Raw genomic sequence first — 27,516 nt, 5'->3', positions numbered from 1 at the left:
TGACTCGTCTTCATCAATATATTTTAATACAGTGATTCCAACAATTTTATAACATATCTATACCTATACATATCTATATATACTATGGTTTGTTCCAACTTTAAAATAGATCTCTTGTTGAGTAAACACTTTTTCATTCGCTCTCAAAGCATTGTTTTGTAATTTCGAACTAAGTATTATATTATTCGCTGGACGTTGAATCTGGCAAGTACAGTACCTCAGTACCTTATTCTAACGAATTTTAAAATAGGAGTGAATACATATTCTCTACTCATTCCCTCTTTTCATAACTATAGCCAAGCGGTTTTCTATCCAGTTAATCAAGATTACCTTATCCGTTCTAGTTATACTGTTATCTCTAATGCTATTGTTATATATGTCTACATGATATCAGTAGACACAACTAAATCTGGTATCGTTAATAAGAAAGATCACTGAACAACATTGATTTATATACTAAACAAATAACTCAGTTCGATTTAACAATGCATTTTGTTGCTGCGTTTATATCTTTTACCGAAGATTCTTTAAGATTTCTATAAGACTGAAAAGAGAACACCTCTTCAACTCACAGCACAACACAGCAAAACAATAAAACACCAAACTAGTAGGGTCCCTTCTCAAAAATACTAATAAGTTTTTTAAAGAATTGTGTCTTCATTATAGTTAAAGTTATATGTGCCTTACAGTCATACTCTTTTTCAGAGCATGTTTTATATTATGTATATATATTATGTATATAATATAATATTATAATAATACTATTATAATAATTATGATTATTAGTTCTTAAATGCTTAAAGGTCAACAAAGGAGTTTCTAAATTCCATTTTTACAGCAAATTGTATTTGTTCTAATTTTTCAAATTTTAGGGTCGATTTTATAATCGTTACTTAAGTCCCAATACTGGCTCAAATATGGCTTAAAATACCGAACGTGACCACAACTTAAATCAATATTGAGACTTAAGATATAACTGTAAAATCAGTAATTCACATTCGGACGTCAAATTATTTTTTATGCATGAATACAGATCATATTCGCATTCTGCTGTATTAAAATTTATTGATGAATTTTTTTTCAAAGCTTGAGAAGGATTTCTTTAATAAATACTAATTATGTTGATAAAAGCTTCAGCTCCCATTGTAACCTCTGTATAACTAGTTTATGCAGCTGATACTCCAATTTATATACTTCAAGGATTCTTATTAAAATTCTTAAATCGTTCTACGTTTAGTTCAAACAGTTCTAATATCGACTTATATTATCATGCTATAAATGCTATTAATCTTGAAAATTGTCACAGCACATTCTTTTTTGTTTTCTTCATCTTTTCTTCTAAAGAGGAAAACAATAAATAAGAGAGAATCACATTTTTCAGGTCATTAATAGTAACATTCTTCCCTGAAATCCAATAGATAACTACAACCTCTTATTTTTAAGCATCCTAGTTTTAACAAATGGAATAGATAATGCATTGTTAATGTCTCCATATGTCGACAATATCTCACTCTATTTTTATAGACTGCTCATTCAGAATAAAGAGTATTCCGTCACCATTTCTGAGTCTTTCTTAAAATAAGACTATTAATGCACAGCTCTATGTATATTTTCGTATGAAGATATTTCACTCTTGTATATGCTTTTTGAGGTTTTAGTTATTCCATTTCTAAGTTTTCCGTATTGTCGTTGTCTATTGACATATCAACTGCCACACAAGTTTCCATTTCCGAAAAGTATTCTTACATGCACTGGTGGTATAGTGTGAACACAAATGGCAAAACGAATCTAATTAGATTAAGTATTTGCATGTCAAGTTCTTGTAATTGGGCGAAATTCAGTAGAAAATGGACTTTTCAAATGTAAACACAACAATCGCCCATCTAAGGTGTCGCGAATCGTCACATTAAAAAACACTGAGAAGTTACATAAAACGTTAAAAAAAATACGCTTAGTTTTATTTTTTCAAAATATGAACTGTGACTTTGTCTTTGAGACGCGTTCAAAATCTCAAGAATCACTACGTAGTAGCGAAGAATATTGCAGTGAAATTTACAAAATTCAAAATAAATCCGAAACCGAGTTTCACGACAGCTCAAGTGCCTATAATTTATATCCAAATTACAAAATCGTTTGCAACGAAGAATTCGATGAACAGCAGGAAGATGACTTTCTAACCAGCGAGAGAGATGTGCAGTCATTAGAATCGGGGGAAGCACAAAATCGCATCTCGCATATAAATTTCAATAAGGTCGAATGCAATGGTAAATTGCATATAAATTTAAATGCTAGTAAGATTGCATTAAAATCTCAGGCAATAAAAATCAATAAATCAATCGAAGACGAAACTTCAGCGGAAAAGTTAAAAAGCCTCAAACACACCAAAGCGACACTAGCAACTGATGTGAACAGACTCGAAGCGGCGCAGCAGAGACGTGAACATGTGCCAATTTCCTTCACAATTGTTCCAATTAATTTAACACATAAAAAATATGTGGCAAATGCTAATGACACTAAAAATTTGCCAGAGATTGTATTGACTTCCTTCGAGACACGCAACGCAATAAGGAAAAAAAAATTTCAAACAAACGCAAACCCAACAATAGAAACAAAAACGAAGGCGCCAATTTTAAATAATCCCCCCGAACAACAATTAAGATACCAAAAACAACAACAACAACAATCAACTTATAGAACACTTACAAAATTATTTCAGCCTCCAACAACGTTAGCCCCAGCTCACGCCACGACAACCACGCCATCAACGTCATCAACGACACCACATACCACAACGGCACACCCATATATACTACCACCGCCATCTAAACCGGAAACTAAACGTCGAAACACATATGCTATAGAGAAATTAAAAAAATTACCCGCCAAAATTGAGGTGGAAACGGAAGTGTACGATAAAGTGTACGACGTGGAAGATAATAGCGAGATTTATTCACAGCCCGATAGCTCTACATCACCGGAATCTTTAATGGATAACGTATTAAGTGCAGCGTCTTCAGTGTCGGTACGCAGCAGCAGTTTGAGTAGTGGGGGTACGGAAATGACTCAATTAAATACCAATAGCAAAATTGTTGTTAGAAGTGAGAGCGGCAAAAATGTCGCAGCAACATCTCCGAACACTGCATCGGCAATTAGTGCGCTTGAGCTGCCACAGATTAGTAGTAGTAGTAGTAATGTACTAGACAGTGGATTGAGAAACGTGAATGATGTCCACGTTGTTGTGAAAGAAATACCCGCTAATCGCACTTTGAACTCAAAGTCCCCAGAATTAAAAATAGTGCCCATGCTACAGTTGTTGCCATCGCCCACCGTAACTCAATTGAACGAATTGCAGACACTGCAACCACCGGAACTGTATGAGGCCAACTCAAATCGTTCAAGGTATGTGCTTAGATATGCGAATAATTTATCAAATGATTCATGTACGTCAAGTCAATTATATTTAATGTCAACCTGAAAGCAAATTTTGTGATAAGTACTCGCTTTAAGTCTATAACTAAAGTAAGTCAAACTATATAAATATGAGTTCTAAATTATTTCCGAAAATGTGACTGGTTTGACTGGTTGTCAAATATTGTATGACAGTTTTTATTGCGGATCAAATAGACAAAAAGGTGCAAAATAAAAATTAATTCTTAAATGACATTAAAAATAAATACTTTAGCTATTGTCTAAATAATTTGTTCTTGCGTGATCTATAAATGGAAATTCAATTGATTCCACATTAAGTAGAGTGCTATACTCACATTGCAACCATCACTGTACCTCAACTGTACATGTACGTCCTATATCTCTTTTCTTGGAATCGCAAGTGTATTACTCATGAACTTTGACTAGATTCAACATTTATTAACTATTACATTGGAAAGTAGTGAATTCGAAACAGGGTTACAACAGGTTTACAATTTTATTAAACATATTGCAAGCCACATTCATAGAATTATTAGGTTGGTTCCCTTCTACTTGAATGGCAGAGTCGCGTCTTCTCTAATTAACGCTAACTTTAGGTTGGTTCTTCAGGTCCGTTGTATGGACAGTGTCTCTTTCATTGTATCGCAACAGCTTATTATTTGTGATTGAGTGAGTTTTGGTGTTCAAGGTTGCCACTCCAACCTAGCCTAACCAAACCTATGATTTTAAATAATTGATTTGGGCGTTTACCATCTCAAGTAATGAGTACTACAAAGGGCTAAAAAAAAAACTCATGTACACAAAATGTATTTTGTTGTTACTTCGTTACCGTGCACGTTACAAGTGATCATGAGTACCGCCATTATTTATTTATTAAATATATATAATTTTGTCTGGTATTTTAATTCCTATTTGAAGACAATTCTATGTGATGATGTTCTAATAATTTCATGCCTGAATGTGATCTATCAGGTAATACATAATTAATATATGGTATATTCTTAATAAAATAAGACTATAGTTAAATTATTTATTGGTACGCAACTTAATTTTTCTAGCATGAATATATCTTTTTTATAACGACGATAACGTAACCCTATGTAATATAGGTATATAATAGTATGACTCTATTATCAAAAAAATTAGTTGAAATTTTTAATTTTTATCTTTATGTTTTTGTTGCAGAAGTCCATCACCAAGTCAGAGTATATCCGTACGTATAACTCCAGATCCATCTGCTTATCCAGACTACTTGAAATGTTCGATCTGTCAAGAAGTTTTTCGTGATCCCAGAACATTAAACTGTTTGCATTCGTTTTGCTTTCAATGCGTCGTGGATGAAAATTTCAAACAGGATAAAAGTATACCATTTTGGTCTCAGCCGAGTGGGACTGATAATGATTGGAAAGGTGAATCTATTTTCAATACCAAATATCAAATAAAACTAGTACTTTTTTAAGTTGTGATAAGTTTCAGAGCATTATGTATTATGTATTTAGAAAAAACAATTTAAAATTTAGCATCAATTAATTATTTATGTATATATATTTATAGAGCTTGAGCTGTTAAGTGTTAAATATATTTTTTTATGTATATATGTAAATATGTATGACTTTGTACGAACATTTATTCATATATAATAGAATTATAAAAAGTACTATTCAGTAACGAGTGATAATGCTACATTAACAATTGTTAAGTTAAATTTTAAATTTAATAATTAGTCTAATATATTTTCTATAATGTATATATAATATGTAAGAATTACTAATAAATTATTACAGAATTTTTGTATAGATAAATTTTTTTTTTAGAATTTAGTATTTAATCAATTAGTAATTTAGAATATGAAGTATTATTTTAATATATATTAAAATTGGCATCTATTAATACTCTTTTGTTTCCTAAGCTAAGAAAGTAATTTTGGAAGTATTTCATCTTATTGCATATATTGTTAATTATATTAAATATACTATAACATTTCGTTGTATACAAACATATATATATATATATATATATTTAATTATATATACATATTTATTTAATTATAGATATATATAAATATTTATTTATAATAGATATTTGTGCAAATTAATTTATTTAAATATTGCTTCTTTGTATTGTATAAGTTTATGTTTTGAAAGTAATTGGCCTGGTTTTGTTCCTTTCATTATATATTCTTTGTATTATTGCTTTTATATATATATTTTGATTTTTTTGTATGTATATATGATTTTTGATATATATTAATATATAACTTTAACATATTGTATTATTTAATAATTCATAACAATTCAAATTTTTACCATTGAGAGCAACGGCCATTGCCTCTTGCCGTGTCTTTAAGAAATTACCTACCCAATGTGTGGTCAAGTCTAAATATTTTGTTTTTGTACCTGGACTATAATCCAAAAATCCTGCTTTTGGTATAACCTCTTCAATTTGACTACCATCAGGCCAATTATTATAGCTGGCTATATTTATGAAACCAACATGATTAATTATAGCTGTACGCCATGCCACACCATAATACTACAAATTTAAATAAAATAAAATAAATAAAAATTAAAAATTCTCTGCAATAACAAGAAATCTATTTTATAATATAACTAATTGTGTACTTACTCTACCATTGCTGCGATGTCTTTGTATATCTCCGTGACGTGGAAATTTATTTCGTTCAGCAAAACCTGGACCAACTGTTGGTACAAATAACATTTTGTAGGTTATTGCAAAGGATTTTAGATATGACCAATTTTTCCACGTGCTTGCGAATGTGGCTCCATTACTTGGTAATTTGCTATAAAATCCATCAAAACAAAGGCGACGAATAGTTTCTGCATGATTTTTTAACCTATTTAAAAAGAAATATATATCAGAAAGCAAAATTTGATATTTAATTATGAATACCAACTAGAAAATTGATTCAAAATATATAATCCATAACAGACCTCTACGTCGTAGTATAAATACCCCAAGATAGCACAATAATATAGTTCTTAATTTACATTACTATATAATAAGGTAAAGGGGCAATTACGAACTCGCCTAAAAAGTTCTTACTTTACTTACTTTTGGAGTAAGTGAATTTCACTCACAACATCCGAGCGAAGATGTAAATCTGGTACCACGGGGGTCAGGGCCCGCAACTTCGGCTGTCCTGACCATTGTGGCTGGCTCATTAAAGGGAGTGTCGTGTTGATTGTGGTTAAAATCGAAATAAACGCGGATTGTATTTGTTTGCAATCATTCGATGTGAAGTTGCTTTTTCCAACCGGGTGTTGTGACCCTTGTAGGGTCCCTATTAGTCATTTAAGACTTCCATCTGTGCGACCTGCATCCAGACCCCGCTATTGATGCAGTTAGCTAATCTTGTACTTCGTCTTGATGTAATAGAAAAGTTTGCTCCAACTGCCTTCGGTCGAAATCTACTTTTTTCAACTCAGGATCTTTTTGGAATACTTTGTTATGCAATCCCTGTTTATTTTGTTTTTAATCATTTTTTCTGTCACCGTCTTTGGTAAAAGAATATCAACTTACGCTGCTAGCACCGGTAACCAGTCATCCACAGCACATGCGGTAGAGGTAGCTGTTGAAATATTCATGATCAGATAGGAATTAAGTGATGTAGTAGTTGACCTCTTCGAAGTCCATTGCTGGCTAGTTTTGTAGCTCTGGTTTGATCCATTGCCCACGGTTACCTGTGACCGAATATTGCTGCCATACTGCTTTGGTCTGACGCACTATCGACTACCTGTCCATATTATTGTTTCCCATGCGCTTTGTTTACTAATACGGCTTTCGCTTTTGAGCCTGCAAATCAAAGGATGTATTGATAATAATCACCTGTATCGCTGCTTCAGAAACAGTACGGTATGCTAAAGATATCCTTAAAACTACCGATGTTAAACGACACTTGATTATCGATATTGACGAGTGGTTTTGGGACTTAGACATAATACTTAAACACTTATTGTCGATCAAGGAAGATTTCATAGGTCTGGTTTAATGAATTGTGTATGAAAGAGAAAACTGAACAACTGTTTTTTAAGAATTAAAGTTGCGTCGTAAAACAATGAGATAAATGAAAGCTAGATACAGCTAGAAATTAGCTGAACCATAACTGTTGTGATAATAGGAGGAAGAATTCAGAGCACCTACGAAATTTTTTAGAGATTTTTTATAATTTAAAACTCCAAACCGATATGAGAATATAAAATGAATAGAAAATTTAAAGAAATGCTGAAATAAATTCTACTGCTTATTTTGAATTTCATGCAAAGCATTTTACTCACCTAATATGTCCAATAAAAAATGCATCAAATGTGCGTCTTAAACTGTCCGGATGAGTTCGGCAGAGTAAATGTCCAACGGTGTCACTCAACTTGTATGCATTGCTCACATATATCACAGGCATAAATGTACGTCGAGACACCGAATAAACATGATAAAATGCCGGGGATGCTGCAAACTTCCGTAAATCCAACAATTGTTGACGCAAATACTCAGCACTCTGATTGCCAGCTACGCTAATCTCGAATGTGACACTCAAGTTGTATTTTGGCACCAGTTCAAGTATTTGTTCGTACAAGTCGAAATCAGTAGACTTGGAGGCAAAACTGAGTATAATCACACCGACGCCACAATTGTTTATATTGTCGAAATGCCTTTGCAGTAGATTCACTGTGGGCTTGTACAGACCCAATGAAGGATAGAATGCAGTATTTAATATGCGTATCGGTTTCGGTGTTGTCAGCTCTGTGTTGTTATCCTCGGTAAGAATTTCTCTAGCCGGATGTTGTGCTTGAGTTTTCTTAGTCTTGTACCATTGCACTGGTGCGCTATAGAAGATATGTATGCTACTTGTCAATGTGTCCAAAGTTGTGTGCTCGTTTTCCGTGTCCCAAGCATTTTGCTGCTGTTGTTGATGTTTTCTGATATTCTTAATTTTGTCTTGTATAATGCGTGCCTTTATCTTATGTTCATCGTATTTCTCTGGTACAATGACACCATTCTGTTGGGGTGACTTCAGTAAAGGTGGTTGATCCAGTTTTGCGCCAGCATACGCTTTCGCTATAAAACGTTCATCTAATAAACGTTGCTCACTTGACCAGTTTTGCGTTGTGGATGCCGAATTTAGAACGATTAATATTATCAGAATTAACACAATGACAAAGAGGCAGAAGAGTATCTTAAGTTTTCTGCGACTTTTTATGAATTTTTTGAGAAACATTTTCACAATTTAAATTCCGTTCTTGCAAATCTTGTGTCATTTTACATTGGCTAGGATACGTTTTTATTTCTGCCATCAATGGCACTAACACGTCCTCGCGCAGTCATCTACTGCCAGTAAGTGAAGAGGCAAATTTTCATTTTTAAAAACCTTTTACGTTTCATACTCTACAAAAACAAAGGGAAAAAATCCATTAAACCCCGATTCCCTTGCACTTAGGGGTTTGTTTCAGTGTATTTGTGTCGAGTTTATATGTGTGAGTTCGTATGCCATGTGATTTCTGTTTATTGTTTACGTTTTGATTTCATATTCTAAATAGTCAATTGAGAACCGGTTCCATATTTTCGAAACTGCGCATGTCGGTTAATTTTTCTCCTCCTCTTCTTATTTTTCTCCATCTCAAATTGCATATATTTTCAGCATTTACAGCATTGTTCAAAACAGTGCAACTTTTACCGTGAGGGGGTGAGCACAAAACCGGTATTAACACACATTTAATAATTGACATTAACAACTCGTATTGCAGACTACTTGAATCAGAACTTTATTATGAATTCTGAAATCAAGTAGGTCTATTAGTACCTACTGAAGCGATAGGTGTCTAGTTAACTATGTCTACCAATTAATTCAACTAATACTTAGTAGAGCCAAAAGAACTTACTGAAACCATAAATGGTACCTATTGGTGCCATTAATACCTAGTAGAGCTAAAAGCATCTACTGAAGCCATATATGGCTAGTGAACTATACTGAAGCCATATATGGTTAGTGAGCTATAGCTGTCTCTTGGTGCCATTAATACCTAGTAGAGCTAAAATCATTTACTGAAGCCATATATGGCTAGTGAGCTATAGCAGTCTATTGGTGCTATTAATACTTAGTAGTGAACTATAACTGCATATTGGTTCTATTAATACCTGATTACTGAACTATAACTATAAATACATACGGGTACCATTATTACCTAGTAGAACGTAGGGTATTGCTAATTTCGGTTCTAAGATTGCTTATGGCTTCTAGTGCCATAACTGTCTACTAATATAGTAGAATCCTATAACTTTTGAAATTCACGATACTTATAGCATTACTCTCCTTGCTGACAATTTCTTCAACCAAGAAATTCTCTTTGAACACTATTGTAGAAGAATAGAACATTTACACGGTATTGATTCACAGTAACATATTTAATCGACTATTACTATTGATTTCGATTTATTCCTTTAACAACTCACAAATATAAATTAGGTTCATTCAATTTTTTGTGTTTATAAGGAATATAAGTACCGAACTGCTTTTTATTACCAACTTTAAACAGATGGTTTATGATCTTCAGTTTATGGTTGATCTTCATTTTCTTAGTGTTATCTTGCCTGGTTACAGGTTAGTCTTTTTATTCTTATAATTTCATCCAATTTTTCGTTGATTGACCTCTCAACATCCCCATATCATTACACTGCAGTTTCCATAACAGTTTCCATCGTGTGAACTAAACACACAAATATTTCCTATTCCTTGTGTCGCACTACACCCTTTATCAATGACATCACTTTTATCTGGTTCAATCTGGTTCCCTGATTGACGATTGGCTTTGGGACGTAGACCGGGCCGTTCTTCAAACCTTGGAAATCTGTAACGAGTTCTGTTTGAAATCTTAATGTTGTTGTTTTCCACATTCTTTCTGGATTTTCAGTATTATTGATGAATTCAGAATTTTAACATAAATCTTTGTACGTGTTTACACGTACAATTATTGGATCTCGCCAGCTCATTTTTGTATGGATTTTGTATTAAAATTTTGTATTTAAAAATTAAATCGATTTTTCAACTTAATTGTGGTAGTGTAAATGTCTTCTAACATCAAATTTTCGTTATAGCCACGAATAAATCCAATTATAGCCTGCGTTCTTCTTCGCCAGAAATGTCGTTACGTAGTAATTCGGATCCACCAACATCACCGTCTATGCAACGACGTTCTTCGTTTAGTTTCAAACGTAAAAAGTCATTGGAAAAAATTTTATTGAAAGTAAGTAAAATATATATATATATATATATAACTTATAATAAACTAATTTTTATTATAATAATTTATTTATTCTCAGATTAAAACTGATGGCAAAGGTTCCGATAGTTCATCTTCCATGCGTTTAAATAATATAAACGATGAAAAAGGACGAATAATCACATGTAAATTATGCAATTTTACAACAGAATTACCTATTGGTGGTATAAGACAACTCCCACAGAATTTCATACTCGTGCGTAAAATCGAAGAAATCAAATTAAAAATGGGTGATGAGGTTATTGCTCGTGTTTGGTGCAGTTTGTGTTTTGAAGAAACTAGCGTAAGTAACTAATCGATATATACAATATATAGTAGATTATAAATACAAATATAACAAAGGTTATCACAATCATTATTTGGGACTCGAAATCTTTATATAAATCAGAGCTGCGAACCGATTCTTCCGACTTCTTAACCGAGTTTGTAGTCTTGCATTTATAAAAGGAGTAAACCAAAACAATAGTTTAGAATATCCTTAAACTACCAAACTGAACCACTTTGGGAACTTATGCGGCGCATAATGTAAACATATGTCCAGATAGTATGCAATCTTGAAAAGTACACTAGAGGATATACTAGAAGTATACTAAAGTATATTAATTCAAATTTTTAAATTAATTAATAATCTTTATATTAATTAAAGATCATATTAAAATAAAAATACATCGTTTTTGAATTGATCATATAGCTTATATATACTTACATTTTTGATGGCAAAATCATATCAACAGTAATTCAAGAGAAACGCCATTGTCTACTCTGTCAATACTCATCAATCTGTTCGAAATTTGTAGTAAGGCAACATTATCAGGTTTCCTCAAAAACAGTGGAATAACGTGAGCTATAACAAAAGCTCTCAAAAATAATCTTACCTTATATAAATATATTTCAGCTATATTTACTATATAATTTCATATTGAATATTATAAAAGTAGTTATTGTTGTTGTAATTTGCTGGAATCTAGAAAACAGACAACATGAAAATAATTTATGAGACGAATATATAGGTTTAATTAGGGAGAATTAGGGAAAAGATTGTGTGGATTGGGGATGAGATTTAAATTAAAATCACACCGGGCCCAGAGGGAGAAACCTGGCCACTTCACTGAGGTGAACTCGAAGATCGATAGGACGGCAATTTGAATGTGCAGTAGGGCACGAGAACAGCTCAGCGACATCATGAGGGATAGAGTTGGTAGAGCAGTTATTTGGGCACACATCTTTTTCTTTTTAAATGACATTTTGTTAATCACATCCCATTTTCGAAATAATTAAAAATTCTATTTCAATTTATTTCCCATTAGGCTACCTATCACTGTGTGACTTGTACGATCAATCTGTGTACGCTTTGTAAGGATGCTCATGAGAGACAACGTTCTACAGCTAATCATAAAGTAAAGAATATAATGGATCTGCGTAGAGCACGTAAGCAAAAACTAAGCATGTTGGGTGATAATAGTAAATTTACGTTAATTTGTGGTATGCATCCTGGATTTGAAATGAAGTCTTTCTGTAGTACCTGCTTACAGGTATAATAAAATTAACTAATATATTTTATATAAATTATATATTCATTTATTTTCTGGTGTTCTCTACTTAAAAAGATAGCCTGTGCTGATTGTTTGGTTTTGCTGCATAAAGGTCATAAGCATGAATCTATCAATAAGGCTGTGATGAACTATTCAAGAATATTACGAGATTCAGTTGAGCAGACACGTCCACTTTGTAATTATGCTGAACATTCTATAGAGAGATTAAATGAGATTTCAAAGAGCATCAATAAGAAATGTGATGAAATACAGAATGAAGTGGAAGTGTTTATGAAACAATATTTTGAAGCTGTGGAAGTGCATCGTAAAACGTTACTACAACAGGTGCATAGAGCACGTGAATCCAAAGTGGAAATGATACTAGAACAACAAATTGACTTGGGTAATTAATTGAATTAATCTCTCTCTCTCTCTCGAGAAACTTAATCTTATATTATCTTATCTTATATTAATCTTATTTTAGTGATAATATTTATGTTATAAGCAAGTGGGTTATAGTGACATCCTATAACAATCATTTTATTCATCTGGTGATTTTATCTTCCTTTATAAATTCTTGATTGAATAAATAGGTGGAGAAACTATCTTATATTCCATAACCATCTTTTAGATTCCTTACTGATTTATCACATTTATAATATTTAGATTCATACAAAAATATACATTATTGATTGAGTTTGGTTGAAGTAGTAACCTTGCATACCAAAACCCATTTGAGCACAAGTAACAGTCCATTGAATATACACTAGAATTTATCATAATTGTCTGTCTTTCAAGAATAGTCTGGTACTACCGTGAGTGTGCACTAAAACTACGAACATGCTTAAGGAATTTTTCAAAACAATTATACCTCTGTTTTCGGAATAGATTTTCAAGCACTCCTTTAATTTGCAAAAATGCCTTCTAAAAAATCTATATAAAGATACAACTCTATCTGGTATCGCAAGAAATTAATAGATATACGCATGACTTATGATCAATACGATTTACCTAACCTAACCAGCCTACCTTCGAATATCTGAGAGTGTAAGTCTTGGTTGAATTATACAATTCATTTCATATTGTACTAATACATTTATTTTATATATACCTATATAATATTGTATATATTAATAGATATATATACATTATATATACAATCTATATACATTATAAAGTTTATATGCATTAATAGAATTTAAAACTTATTGTTAGGCTTTAATTAAAAGTGATTCAATAAAGACATATATTTAAAAAAAAAATTAATAGAATTAATGTATCATTTTATGTGATTGTATATATATTGTATATATATGTATGTGATTGTATATATTTATATACTATATATATAATAAATTTATATCATTTTTTTAATAATTAGAAAAACGTAGTGGTGAAGCTATGGAAGCGGTACGCTTTAGTCAAGAGCTATCCGATATTGCCTCTGATGTAGAAGTACTGTCTTTTGTCAATATTTTATTAAAACGCTTTGAGTATTGTCAACAGTTCAAGACGCCGGTGGATCCCAAGGTAGGCGGCTCTTAAAAATACATCTTTAAATGTTAATGAATAAATCTCTCTTTAAATATAGATATCAAACTCTTTACACTTTTTAACGAAAATTCGTGCACCTGCTACTAAAAACCAAAATGACATACCACTTTTTGGTATTATAACTATGCAGACCGTAGAACCTGGTCTATGTACACTGCAGACTGAAGGTAATATTTAGCAATAGGTTTATGTTGATTTTAATAAAAATTTTTTTAATAAATAGGAATTGCACATTTGCGGCTCCATAAAAAAATTGAACTGATAATGTTGTCACGCGATGCAGATGGCACACCGCTCTGTCATGGAGGTTTGCAAATTATTGCCCAACTAAAATTTAAAGAATTTAATACTAAATTTCTACCAGTTGAAGTATGTACTGTATTATCTTTTAATTCTAGTCTATTAAGAAGATTGCACGTAATAAAATATAGTTATACATTACAGATTTCTGATCAACGTGATGGTACTTACACAATAACATTCACACCCGATTCTCCGGGTACTTTACTACTTACAGTTACTATAAACGATAAACCCATTAAGGTATGAACTATCATCCAAAATGTAGAAAAAAAATTATATATAACGTTTCAGTTTATGTACACATATATACTATTCAATAATAGGGACTGTGAATCGTACAAGTTATGGACAAGAACCTGTGACCTTTTAGTGTAATCAAACCGAATCTAGAACCGATTTATTGAGACTGTAAATTCTGCCTGAAATTGCTAATATAAAGACTAGATAAAACGAAAGGTTTAGTATATCATTTACTGAACAAAATTACTTCAGAAATATATCCGGTTCACAGCCCTATTATTAATGTAATCCTTATATACAATAAAAAGTAACTTTAAAAGCTTTATTAAACTTTTTGAACTTTATTTACTACTTTATTTAATAATGACCTATAACGACTTTATATCTTATAGGGTAGTCCTTTTACCTTCCTCGCCCGCACTGTGCGCCCACACAGCGGTATTTATCATTGCTGCACATTTTGTTCCAGTAAAGGTAACAAAACGGTTAAATGTTTCTGCGAAGGACGTATGCCAGGCTATAATGGTTGTGGACATGGTCATGCCGGTCATCCTGGACGTCGGCATTGGTCATGCTGTGGCAATGTCTTAGAAAATTCTGAATGTAATGTGGCAAATAAATTATTTAATAATTAAATTATGTTGACATAAGGAAATACATTTACTATTAGGTATGTATCGATAAAATTATATAAACGGAGATTATAAATAAATAAAGTTTTATAATCAAAAAATGAATTCAATTATTTATTAGAAACTTTATTAAGGTTTTAAGTAATATAAGAAAAAGTTGTTTGTTAAGTTTAAATTTATGAAACGGAAACTATAGTTAATATAAAATAATCCTTTTTGCACGTTTTATTGATATAAACTACAAATAAGAGTGGCTCGGCTCTATCTCAAAGGTCTAAACTAAAACCCATCAACTGCGATTTATTATTTATTTATATATTATATATTTATTTATTATATATATATTTAATATTTATTTATATATTTAAATTTTATTATTTATTTAGACTTAATTCAATTGCCAATTTATTTAAGAGCCTCAATCGATCAGGCGGGATTATGATAAGACTATAGATAAATAATTTGATAAAAGAAACAATATGAGATATAATATACAAGATAGAATATCTTGAAATATAAAAAATTTATAAGTTCAATTAACCGCAATCCATTTTTGACCATGTTAATATTAGTTTATTTATTTATTTGATATATGGACTGGATCTTTACACAATACACCTCAACACACCTCTACACCTGTATGTCAAAAAATACAAATAAGAGGTTTGCTAGAATATCGATCCATTTGACTGAGGTAATTGGATTTAATTAATTCGTCTCTTGATCTCATGTACATACATATTATTAATATTTCTAATATTAATATTTCTTTCAAATATAAAAAAGTTAGCATTGCATTTTCAACTTCTGAATTTATTTTTAAATTTTTTCATTAAAAAAAGTTTTATTAAAAAATAACTACAATTTGTATTTTAAATTATTGTTGAATTCTAATAAAACAACGAGAAAAAATATTAGAAAAAATTATTACTCCTGCAAAACTATATTATTAAATGCAGCAGTTCTTCTCTTTAAGGTGAGTTCAACATTTTATAATTAGAAAACTTCTTGAGATATAAGATAGCGAAGTAATAGTAAAATAATTATATCAAAAGTTAGAGAACAGAAGAAAGATTTATTTGAAATCATGATTCTTCTGGAATCATAAGCTAAGAAGGTCCTTTAACAGATATTCATCTTATGCATTATTGCCACTGATTATAGTCCGTTAACTGATTTGAAAATTCTCCTTCCTTAAGTGCCACAAAAGATAAGGACTGTATCTTAAAATTATTCTTTAACATAAATTAGAAGTTTTCTGAAATGGTATTCTGTACTAATTAGGATTCTTGTGAGTTCCCTTCGTTATTTAATATCATTTCAATTAAATAACTTAACAATACATAACTTTTAACTATATAGGACGATGCACTAAACTAAAAGCGATTCTTGGACTCAAATCAAATAAAAGCACTTCAAATATTTATTGATTTCTAATTCTCTGCAAATACCCGCATTTCACTATAAATCTTCCTTGTTAAACTTCAGAGAATAAATTAGATGGCGTTGCATTTTCAACATCTAAATTTATGTTTAAGTTTACACATCAAATTTTTTTTCTTTTGTAGTATTGTAACAAACAATTAAGTAGAAAATAATTATATATTTCTGACCCACCAGAGAGAGAAATTCTAAAATGCCAGATTATCAAGAAGTCTCTGCTTATTCGCAAAATATGACTGTCGCTGAAAAGATAAATATGTTGCGTTCAGTCTTCGAAAGATATCTTAAATCGCTCGATTTTCTACTAACATGCTTCATGAAATGTGCCCAAAGTGAGGATTATAACAAGTATATTAACATATATCCCAATGATTTTAAGACGAATAACACCTACGACATTAATGCACTCAGAGCAGTTATAGAAGAGATACCACCGTTAATAGTGGTTTGGAAACGTATCAAGAGCAATGAAATCCATCGTTTAAAACCTGAAGTATTGAATCTTTTATTTTGGCTATTTTTAGAAAAAAAATGCGCTAACATTTTTGAATGTACCCTCTATGACATAGTGGAGTTAAGAAAGCTTCTACCAACTACTACAATGGCAGACCCCGACTACGTCTTCAAGATATTGCCAACTACTGATAGATTTAATGATGTTGTCAAGCAATATCATGATGTACCCATCCACACCGCTTTTTTCGATCCACAAATGGAAACATTTTTTCATATTTTTAGTAAAGGATTTGATACTCTTGACAAAGTAATTTTAAGAAATGATTTTGAAAGAGCTTTTGGAATGGGTGAAAAGATTTGGATGAATTCTATGTTAGGCACAAAAATTTGTTGCGTTGGAGTGGTTTCGTTTGTGGCACACAGCGAAAGGATGAAAGTTATCGAGAACATTAGTGATCATTGTACCGAACTATATGACAGTGATTTGGCCAATTTAAAATTTATAATGGTGTATAAGACCAAAGACCCTGGACTTGTCGATAAAATGTGTGAAGTTATGATATTTTTATACAACAACAAGAAAGCAATTATATTAGGCTCAATGGTGGCCATAGTAGGAAAGTTTATTTTCAAAAATGGTAAGAATATGGCCTCGATAACGTTTGAACCTAAAAATGTTATAACACACGTCACCAGCAAAGTCCACGAAGCTTTCTTTATTGGATGGAAGGTTATTAAAGATTTGGCAACCCATGTTTGCAAATGAATAGAAATTTGTTGTGAATTTGTTGCTATTGTTATGATTAATTCAAGTTAATAAATATGTTACATACATACATTACAGATCTCAAAAATTGCTTTTCAGTCTGATATCTATAAAATTTTGTATACTTTAAATATTATTGCTAGTCCAAATTAAAAGAATGTGAAATATATATGCGCACACGTTACGCTATTTTAGTTTTATTAAAGTTATTACTAATAGTACATAATATTATATAGTGTAGTATATTATAGTATAATATAATATAGTATAATATAATATAATATAATATAATATTGTGTCTTGTGTCATTACTATATAATGAAGAAGACACAATAGTCGTTTTTTATTTATATATATTCTTTAAGTGATGAATTTATATAATTAAATTTATAAATTTGTTCTAATGTTCAGATAGAGTCTTTCAATAATTGTGCTAGTGGAATAAGACATCGCAAAGAGATATTCAACTCCAAAATAATAATAATAAACATATATATCTTTTATCTGAAACAATTAAAAATTTTTGTATTACCTAGAAATTTAAATTTTAGGTTGAAGACGATTGATTTCATTTTTCAAACAGTGATTGGAACAGATTGGAGTGGAGTTGGAGTGATAGTACCAATTTCATGTTGAACAAATCCATATGATATTGTAAAAGCACTCGCTTACATAAATAATATGATTTTAATTCAATTTCTTTAATTTTTTTTTTGTAATAACTTTTATTAATTTGTTTCTATTATTAATTTTATATTATTCCATTTTATTTTATGTTTTTTTTATTTTTTTTTATTTATTCACTTTTTTTATTTTTTTTTTTATTATATTTTGTATAATTTTATATTCTGTTGTTTTATTTTTTATTATTTTATTTTATTATAATATTTACTATTAAATATTATTTTATTTAATCTTATATTATTTCGTTTTATTTTATATTATTTTATTTTATTTGTTTTATTGTATTATATACTATTAAATATTATTATATTTTGATTAATTTTATTTAATTATATTTTATTTTATTATCATTTCATTTCATTCTAATTTATTTATTTCATATTTTTTACTTTATATTAAATTGTTATACATTATTTTATTATATATTATTTAATTCAATTACATTTTAATTTTTTATATAATATTTCATCTCATTTTATTGTATTTAACAATTTTTAATAACTTGTCGGGACATACTTCAGCGTTGTAAATTTAAGGACTCACTTGTGGAGCTTTGAGTAACTCCACAAAACAAACTGAAGTGACCAAGTCCGCGAAATACCTCGATCAACAAAGCCAAAACAGGACGTGCTCTATAGTTTGTGTCTTATGGCACCGTCCTGTTGGAACTACATTACTTCCACATTAAGGTCTTCACTTTCGTACCAAAAAAAATTAACAGTAGGGGTTAGAATTGACGGTTGTGTAAAAGCTTCATCAATTTCAAAATATATTAGCTATCACGATCAGCAAACTAAATATAACACTATTCAACCACTATAGACGCAATATTTTAAAATATTTTTATAAGCGAAACTATCTATCTTAGTTCTTCATATATTTTAATTCATTCAATATTTTAAAACTTTTTCAGCCGTCTGTCTGTCCAGTAGAAAATTATTTTTTATTTATATCAACATATCAAGAAGTACGTCTAATCAAATTGTTAAGACTCAAAAATTATTTATTTAGAAGAACTATCTATTTTACTATATATTATATACATGTATATATCTTTTACTTAAATACATTTTGCGTTTCTTACTCTTAAGTAACTGATCCTTTTTTTTTTTAATATATAATTATTTAACTTTTCCTAAAATAATTCATTTATTAATTATTGTGAAACCCGCTATATAAAACTGGCAAGCATACAAGACGGCGTAGAAAACTGAAGAGAAGTTCAAACTGAGATCTGACTTGGCCACTGACTTAAGTATTTTGCTATCTCAATTGAAAAGCGCCACAAGTCAAATATGTATATACTGTTGGGTGTTGTGTGTATTAAAATAAAATTAAATCTATATATTCTATTATATATAACCTTACATGCTTTCTTCTAAAACGTACATGGAAATTTTTTTCAATGTATATTAAATTTTATAAGTTATTTGCTAAGACAAAATTTTTAAAAATTGAAGGACATTGTTGTCTTCAGCTATTGTGAATTTAAAAAAAAATATATATACATCACAGAAGAGTCAACTCCGATTAATTGTTACATATTAAATGCAGTTCTATATGTTTCTTAATATTAATATAATAATATACAGGTATACTAATATAAGTAAGAGATATTGCCATTAATAAATTATGTTAGTTACAAAATACTGGAAAAAAGTGTATAGTGCCCCTTGCAATATAGTCGGACGGACGGGGTTCATTAGGGCTATTATTAGAGATTTTGCCTACGTTAACAATAAAAACAACTCTAACCTCCCTCCCTTCACTGGATTATAAAATGGTTAAAAGTAAAACAATGTCTTAAAAAGGCCAAAAGCCGATTACGTTTTTACTCCCAGGAAATTTGAAGCCCAATTGGATATACATGATCCGGTATTGGTGATTTGTGGAGCTTGAAACTAAAAATGGCACATTCGAGTGTCTGTAGGTTTAACTTAATAGAGTTAACCGATTAGAAATTTGAGTACTCTAAGGAAGCAGCTGCCGAAGTAAAAGATTCCCAGGAAATGAGTATCTAGTAGTAATTATAGGGATTCACTACTTTTATTAGATCATATCCCATCTGGTTTTTTTTAGTAACTTAACTTATATTTTTTAGTAACTTATTGCTTCTTAAACATGATTTCACGCTGTCTTAAGATTTTAGAGCTACTAGTAATTTCTTGGCAAATAAATAATTTTCTCGTGTAGCGCATCAACAAGTCGTTGTTATAGGTTTTTTTTTATTTTTTCTACTTCTTTCTACAAAATAATTTATTATCATGAAAATCGCATTGACGGAGAAAGAACTCAGTTTATTGTACGCTACTTTGTTTATTAGTGTTAATTATAGTTGAAAAGCAACGGCTGAGTAAGCAGAGTATCAAATTTAATTTAATTTAATTTAATTAAAAAATATACAATAATGAAATAATTTTTAAAATAAATAAATGAATTTGCATCTGGTCCGGTTCTAAAAACTTTCACTTAAAAACATAATCCAGAGCAGTCACGTCGTTCCAATTGCTTCGCTTCTCGACATGTCGGAACTAATAAGTACAAGAACTTTTTTTCAAATGTGATCAATTAATTACCTATAAAATTCGAACATAGGTTTCTTATCTGATTCCACCATTTTATAGGGTTTGTTTACGAGCATTAAAGAATTTATAAAATTGGTTATTTATTATCATGAAAAAGTGATTACATATTGACGGTGTGATTATTCCTATTAGAAGGTCTATGTTGTTTTAAAGAGTGATGACATTTTCTAAGGAAAAAATAATAGAATAATTGCTTTAGCCGTTTACCCAAAACAATTAATCTATTTATTTTAATGAAGACAGTAAAAGTTTTTTTATACAAAGTTTGTGAAGAAAATGTTTACACTATGTGTTAAGCATACAATCAATCTGTGGTGTAAATTAATACGCAGTATATACATATGCACAAACAGTATTATTTCAAAGTAAATAGACTAATATTTAATTTTTATTCATCGAATATTCTAATCAAATTAATCGATTATGATTAGAGCGGTTGGGTTGTGCTTTTAACACAGTTCTACATCTAGTAACGCTCAGATTCGTGTAGAGTATCTGTAACTGTAGGTTAGACACATGAGTGTAAAATTTCAACGATCGTGGTGTTGTTTTTTCGGAACTCCTATCGGAATGTTTCTTGAAACATATTGAAACAATTGTTGTATACGGACAGATTTGTGAAAAAACAATTCGTGGATTTTACTATATGATATCAACCCGTTGCATCCGTAAATATTTGTTGTCACACACAGGGATATCCATTTTGTGGTCCCGAAAGTAAATGTAAATAAAACAAACTTATTGTTGATATTTTGATCAAATTATTATAACAATCTAAAATACAGAAAGGTGTATATGTCAGCAAATAAAATTGTCGTATTTGACATTGACATCTGTGGTAGTAAAAATCGACAAGTCAAAAAACCATCATATCCTCTTGAAATCAATAGATAATGTTGTATATGGTCTGAAGGTCTGCCTTCACAGCTCTCTGAAAATATATGAAGTTAGCCCAAGCCGTTTATTTTAATCGCTACGGGTACATGATTACCACTTTTGGAAACAAAGATATAAATAATTATGGAAGTTATGTTGTTTCAAAATTAAGGTGCCATAAGCACAACAAACAACACAATAGATCCTGTTTTGGACAGATATATTTCATGGACATTTATTTCCACGCTTTGTGATGTTAATTAGTCAAGAAGGTGTACGTTTTCTTTTTGAGCTATTGTCAGCTATATGCCGAGAAGTCACCATAAATGACGTCAAAAGCATTTAATACTGTATGATGTCCTTGGAGAGCATTTGAATAAGGTTGTATATCATATCTTACGGCACGGTTCAAACAATATATTGAAATAAAAATATGATCGAAGTTTCAATAAGATGTGTATTTTATTACATTTAATTCAGGATCTACAGATTCAATAACCCTGTACATTCAAGAATAGTTATACGTTTTTCAATTATTCTATTTTCTTTTTAATCAGTAGTTACGTTTTGTATCAGGAGATTTGTAATAATGGAGATCTACTTTATATTATATATGATATTTGTAATACAAACACATAAGATCACTTAAAGATAAATCTCTTTCTTTCTCTCTCTGACTTTTTTCTCACATTTTTCACTCCTTATGAGTCTCTTTTTCACTCACTCTAATTTTCTATAACTCGAAGAAATTTTCTACTCTATATATTATAGATTTTAACTATTAAACATTAAGTATTTGTAATCCAAAAACACAAACCGACTTAAAGCAAATCTCTCTCTCTCTTTTTTTCATATCTTTCCCCTTTTTGTTTATCTCTTTTTTTTACTCACTCATTTTTTCTGTTGTTCAAATTAATTTCAAACTATAAAGATTGCAAATTTTAACTTTTAAATATATCTACTTGTAATATTAACACTCTAGATCACGGCTGCACAAGTGCGCCCCGCGGGCCACATGTGTCTTATCTTTGTGCGGCCCGCGATATCTTTCAATCTACTATAATTACGCAAATTTTCTTTTAGTTTACTGGTATAACTACATTATTTTATATTTGTGATATACTAAAAGAATAAATTTAAATTGATAAATTAGTAAAACTGAATTTAACATTACAATCGTATATTTATTTTTATCGAAAACAAGTATTAACGTCTGTATTTGTTTCTGCGGCCCTTTAATCTGTACAGTGATATGCATTGACCCGTGATCGCATCTGGTCTGGACAGCCCTGCTCTAGGTGATTTAAAGACAAATCTCTTTCCCTAATGTTTTTCTCAAATTTTTCCCTTTTTATTCATCTCTTTCCCTAACGTTTTTCCCAACTTTTTCCCTTTTTATTCATCTCTTTCTATATAGTTCTATGACTTGAACTATAACTTTCAACTATACACAGAATACCCTACTCACACCCTTTTTACTTTTAATTTCCCTAACAAAATTGAATTACTCACCTCGGCTATTGTTTTGCACTTTTGTGGAAATATCGAATTGCAAACTTGATCAGCTTATCAATGCATAAACAATTAAACAATAAAACAGAAAACAATAAACAATAAATAATAAATAATAAAAAATGCAGCGATAACATTTAAGGTCTTATAGACAAATCCAAAACTAAATAAAAGCACGAATATGAAATTGAGTTCAAGTTGATTTTCATAATTTCGTCAACACTTTTAAGTAAAAGTTTAACGGGAGCGCGTACTATTTGAGGTAAAAATAAAGTTAAGCCAAAAAATAAAAAAAAAAAAACAAGAAATTTCGTTGTTGTGAATAGAGTAGAGGTATTACTGGATTAACGTCTCTCATTGCAATGGAAGCCACAAAAAGTGAAAGACATCCATCCACTCTTCTGCAAGCTGAAATCACATCGCTGTTCTTTGGCTGGTGCCGCGCAAGAGTCACTTGCTCAAAACGAACTCATAATTCATCGCTCTTCGCACGTGCTGGACATATTTAATTAACTGAGAAGTGCTTAACTCGAACCTTGGCTAATTTAAATTTAAGTAGACAAGTTCAGCGCTTGAGTATCAGTGGCACGTTCTACATTTCAAAAGTTGGTCAGCATTTCTAGTCTATGCAATTTACGCGCTCTGTAATTGCGGAACGCGGTACCGAGTGAGCTCAAGTCTCTAATTTTTTAACTTTTAATTTTTTCAAATATTTGAAGATTTTTCGCATATTAGTTCTATGTGGCATAGAACTCCCACTTCTTCTACTACAAATTTCTTTCAGTTCATTTGTATAGAGCTTGGTTAAAGCTCTATTATACCTCGTTTTCGGTGCGATAAAGTCGCTAAAAATTCTCGCAATTTCAATTCTTTTGCCAAAGGTTTTAAATTGGAGTTTAATTATAGTGAAATCTAATAATGATTATATTAAGTGTATGAAAAATAATAGTAAAACTTAAAATAAGTCAATAATACAATTGTTTAAATTGTGTAAATTTATAGCAAAAAGACTTAAAAAGTGAAAAAATAAATAATATAATAAAATAAACTAATAAAAATTTCTGAATATGTGTCTATTTTCGAAAGGACGTCATCATTGGATATTGGTGCTCTGTGGAATTGGTATGTGAATGGTATCAATCTACTATATATTATATACTTAGACTTAACTGCTCCTTAAACACTTTGATTCAATGATCCAAATTTAATAATACTTTTTTACTGTTCTTAAAGCAAAGAAATTAATATTATAGAATTATAATAAGAAAACCTATCTCTGTGAGAAAATAAGAGTAATTAATTATAATTATAAAAATAATTGCAAAATCAGACGTAACCTTTAAACCAAGGAGGAGTGGTATGCCTACGTACTGACCATAATCCGACGCCCCGGAAAGTGAGTGCCCGACTCGCCGGGACTAAACCACTCCTCTTTATTATTTCTAGAGACCTTATCGTACCCCAGGACTACGTTAGTATTACTTCGAGGGTCGTAGGGTCGCTATTAGTCATTTAAGACTTCTATCAGTGTGACCTGCGCATTTAATGAATAATAATATTCAAAAAATAATTTTATTATTAAATATATTTCCAAAAGAATGTTAATACTTAACCTTAACAAGATATACAGAACAATAACATTAAAATTTTTAATAATCAATTACATGGGGAATACTATAGACTATTACTCAGGCAGTTCATTGAGTTGATCTCAGTAATTTTAATCGACCTCTAGGCTTGATATGATAATATTATAGTATATATTATTATATATTAAAATATATATATTACTAATTTTATATTACTATTATAATATTACTATCACATCTTTTTCAGCAATATTTTCACCCATTTGCATTACTAAAACACATCATCATAACCATGTCTATGGTGTTAACAATAATAATCATCAAAGTAATGTAAGCATATTGAAAGATCCAGTTACGGAACCAACGACAACTCCGGCGTCAATGAAATCGCGTGATATTGTCATTGGTCCATGCAGATGGGTAATTGATCGTAAATGTCCCGATAATGATATTAAATTTTATTTATATACACGCAAAAATATGATGGATCGTCAGTATTTGTACGTAGATGACACGCTGGAGAAATCAAATATAACCGATTCATATTTGAATCCACAATATCCAACGAAAATAATCATACACGGCTATAACTCGGATATGTTTCTAAATCCGTTGCATGTAATGCGCGAAGGTGTGGTGGGTGTAAATATTCAGTGATATCATAAATATAATTTTAAAATCATTGCATTTCTGTTTCTTTCAAAATTTAGAATACCTGTCAAAAGCAAATTTCAATATAATTTATGTCGATTGGAGCATATTAACACCGGGCCCTTGCTATATAAGCTCTGTACATAATACCAAGCATACAGGTGCTTGTGTGGCGCAATTAATTGAACGTTTACTAGATTTCGGTAACTCTGATGTACACTTAATCGGATTTTCATTAGGGGCACAAGTACCTAATTACGTAGCCAGAAATTTGCCTACATATCAGCTGCCAAGAATAACAGGTAAATATATTACCAATATAAAGAAATTACTTTGATATTTACGATTTAATAATACACTCTTTGATTAATAGCTTTGGATCCAGCCATGCCATTATTTATAACTGCACCCAATAGTGATAAATTGGATCCCAGTGATGCTGCATACGTAGATGTTATACATACAAACGCAATGGTTCAAGGCAAATTGGAAAGATGCGGCCATGCCGATTTTTACATGAATGGTGGAATAATGCAGCCCGGTTGTTATATACAAGGAACAAGTAAGTAGTAATTAAGAAGATACATATCGTAGTCATTGACTCATCATTGGATTTTGAAAAATAGAATTTTTTGAAAAAAATGTATAATAATATAAAAATATATAATGTTCGCATCATTCATTCTGAACTTTGATATGCCAGGTATTGAAGCCAGGTATTACTGAACCAAAGTTGGACGTGATTACGTTTTCTTGGGCATGCCTATTTTACGTATTCTGTACAACTTTTTTTACTACACTATATCTCAATACAACTTAGTTTTTAGATATCGCACTTTAAAGTTTTTATATAAAAACCACAAACAATATAGTCTATATAGTAACTTTTTTGCTAACTCATTCATTCTATATTTTCTAAGTATACAGTATATAACATACTTAATGAACTTTTTATAAAATTTCAGATCCTTTTGCTTGTAGTCATCAACGTGCTCCAGCTTATTTTTTAGAATCGATACGCTCACGTAAAGGTTTTTGGGGTTGGGCGTGTAGCTCATACATTGCCTATATACTCGGTATGTGCCCGCCAACAAATTTCTTAGTAGAAGCTGGTGATAGCATTAGGCCTACTACAAGAGGCATGTTTTTCATAAATACAAACGACAGCTCACCTTTTGCTTTGGGTAAATGGACCGACTTACCTATATTAGGCATGAAAGATAGTAAAACATCATCAACAATTTCAACAAATCGAACCCCATCTATAACAATTCCGCAACCCAAACAAAACAGCGAGCCTTTACTTAGACAAATCGATGAGTGGGGAAAATTGGATTCGAATTTCAACAATTTGCCATATTCCATTGAATCATTTACATCTGATATTGCTATGAATAATTGGACATTTTTCGAAAATGAAAACACCAACGAAACAACAAATAATTCTAAAGATAATTCTATTGAGGAACAAGATTTAGATGATACGGATATCAATAACAATCAAGCGACTATTAATGCAAATGGGAAAAAAGACAAAAATATTGCTAATGATAACTTTATATGGAATGAGTATCGCCAGAACTTAACTTCCGGATTCGTTGACAATAGTCTTTTTAAAGTGCCCCGTTTACAATAAATTAAATAAATATTTTAATTATAAAATTTCAAAAAACTGTTTTTGTTTTGAGATAAATGGAAATTTGTTTTTTTAAATAGTTCAGGTTTAGTTTAGGTGTTTGTACAGTATATCCATTGATAAGACCCGTAGTCAGAAACGTAGGAGGGTAGAGATTCAGATAATTTCTCTACTTTAAAAAATTTGTTTTTTTTTTTAAAAAAAAAAGGCATGTAACAGTACCTCGATTTCTTTCGAGAGATGCCTAGCTAAGTGTCATTGACTTCCCATCTTATATAAACGTATGTATAATAATAAAAATTCATGTTTTTAAGTAAATGTACCCGACAAAATATA

The 27,516-nt window shown here is 30.5% G+C and overlaps 4 protein-coding genes across 4 annotated transcripts; 3 read left to right on the top strand and 1 right to left on the bottom strand.

Annotated features, from left to right (window-relative positions):
* The first annotated feature begins 1,631 nt into the window (after positions 1–1,631).
* LOC119689401 lies at positions 1,632–15,053 on the top strand. The gene is made up of 11 exons (XM_038104227.1): positions 1,632–3,399; positions 4,615–4,838; positions 10,537–10,685; positions 10,762–11,004; positions 12,029–12,253; positions 12,329–12,656; positions 13,635–13,783; positions 13,845–13,974; positions 14,031–14,176; positions 14,252–14,350; positions 14,743–15,053. Exons 1-11 carry the CDS (start codon positions 1,973–1,975, stop codon positions 14,983–14,985), a joined length of 3,363 nt encoding a protein of 1,120 aa, XP_037960155.1. The 5' UTR covers positions 1,632–1,972; the 3' UTR covers positions 14,986–15,053.
* Positions 5,669–8,946, bottom strand: LOC119689402 (glycoprotein endo-alpha-1,2-mannosidase-like protein). Its single transcript, XM_038104228.1, has 3 exons — positions 7,725–8,946; positions 6,055–6,283; positions 5,669–5,961 (listed from the first exon to the last, which is right to left on the bottom strand). Exons 1-3 carry the CDS (start codon positions 8,660–8,662, stop codon positions 5,689–5,691), a joined length of 1,440 nt encoding a protein of 479 aa, XP_037960156.1. The 5' UTR covers positions 8,663–8,946; the 3' UTR covers positions 5,669–5,688.
* Positions 15,054–15,875: 822 nt separating the features above from the next.
* Positions 15,876–17,700, top strand: LOC119690159. Its single transcript, XM_038105158.1, has 2 exons — positions 15,876–15,958; positions 16,551–17,700. The coding sequence occupies exon 2, from the start codon at positions 16,619–16,621 to the stop codon at positions 17,645–17,647; it is 1,029 nt and encodes a 342-aa protein (XP_037961086.1). The 5' UTR covers positions 15,876–15,958; positions 16,551–16,618; the 3' UTR covers positions 17,648–17,700.
* A 6,620-nt stretch (positions 17,701–24,320) lies between these two features.
* Positions 24,321–27,180, top strand: LOC119661955 (pancreatic triacylglycerol lipase). The gene is made up of 5 exons (XM_038071478.1): positions 24,321–24,426; positions 25,141–25,524; positions 25,604–25,846; positions 25,918–26,106; positions 26,510–27,180. Exons 1-5 carry the CDS (start codon positions 24,372–24,374, stop codon positions 27,178–27,180), a joined length of 1,542 nt encoding a protein of 513 aa, XP_037927406.1. The 5' UTR covers positions 24,321–24,371.
* Positions 27,181–27,516: the final 336 nt, after the last annotated feature.

Source organism: Teleopsis dalmanni, chromosome X, assembly GCF_002237135.1.
Source record: "Teleopsis dalmanni isolate 2A chromosome X, ASM223713v2, whole genome shotgun sequence".
NCBI lineage: Eukaryota > Metazoa > Arthropoda > Insecta > Diptera > Diopsidae > Teleopsis > Teleopsis dalmanni.
The sequence above is the reverse complement of the archived record's forward strand: the minus strand, read 5'-3'. Positions and strand labels throughout refer to the sequence as shown.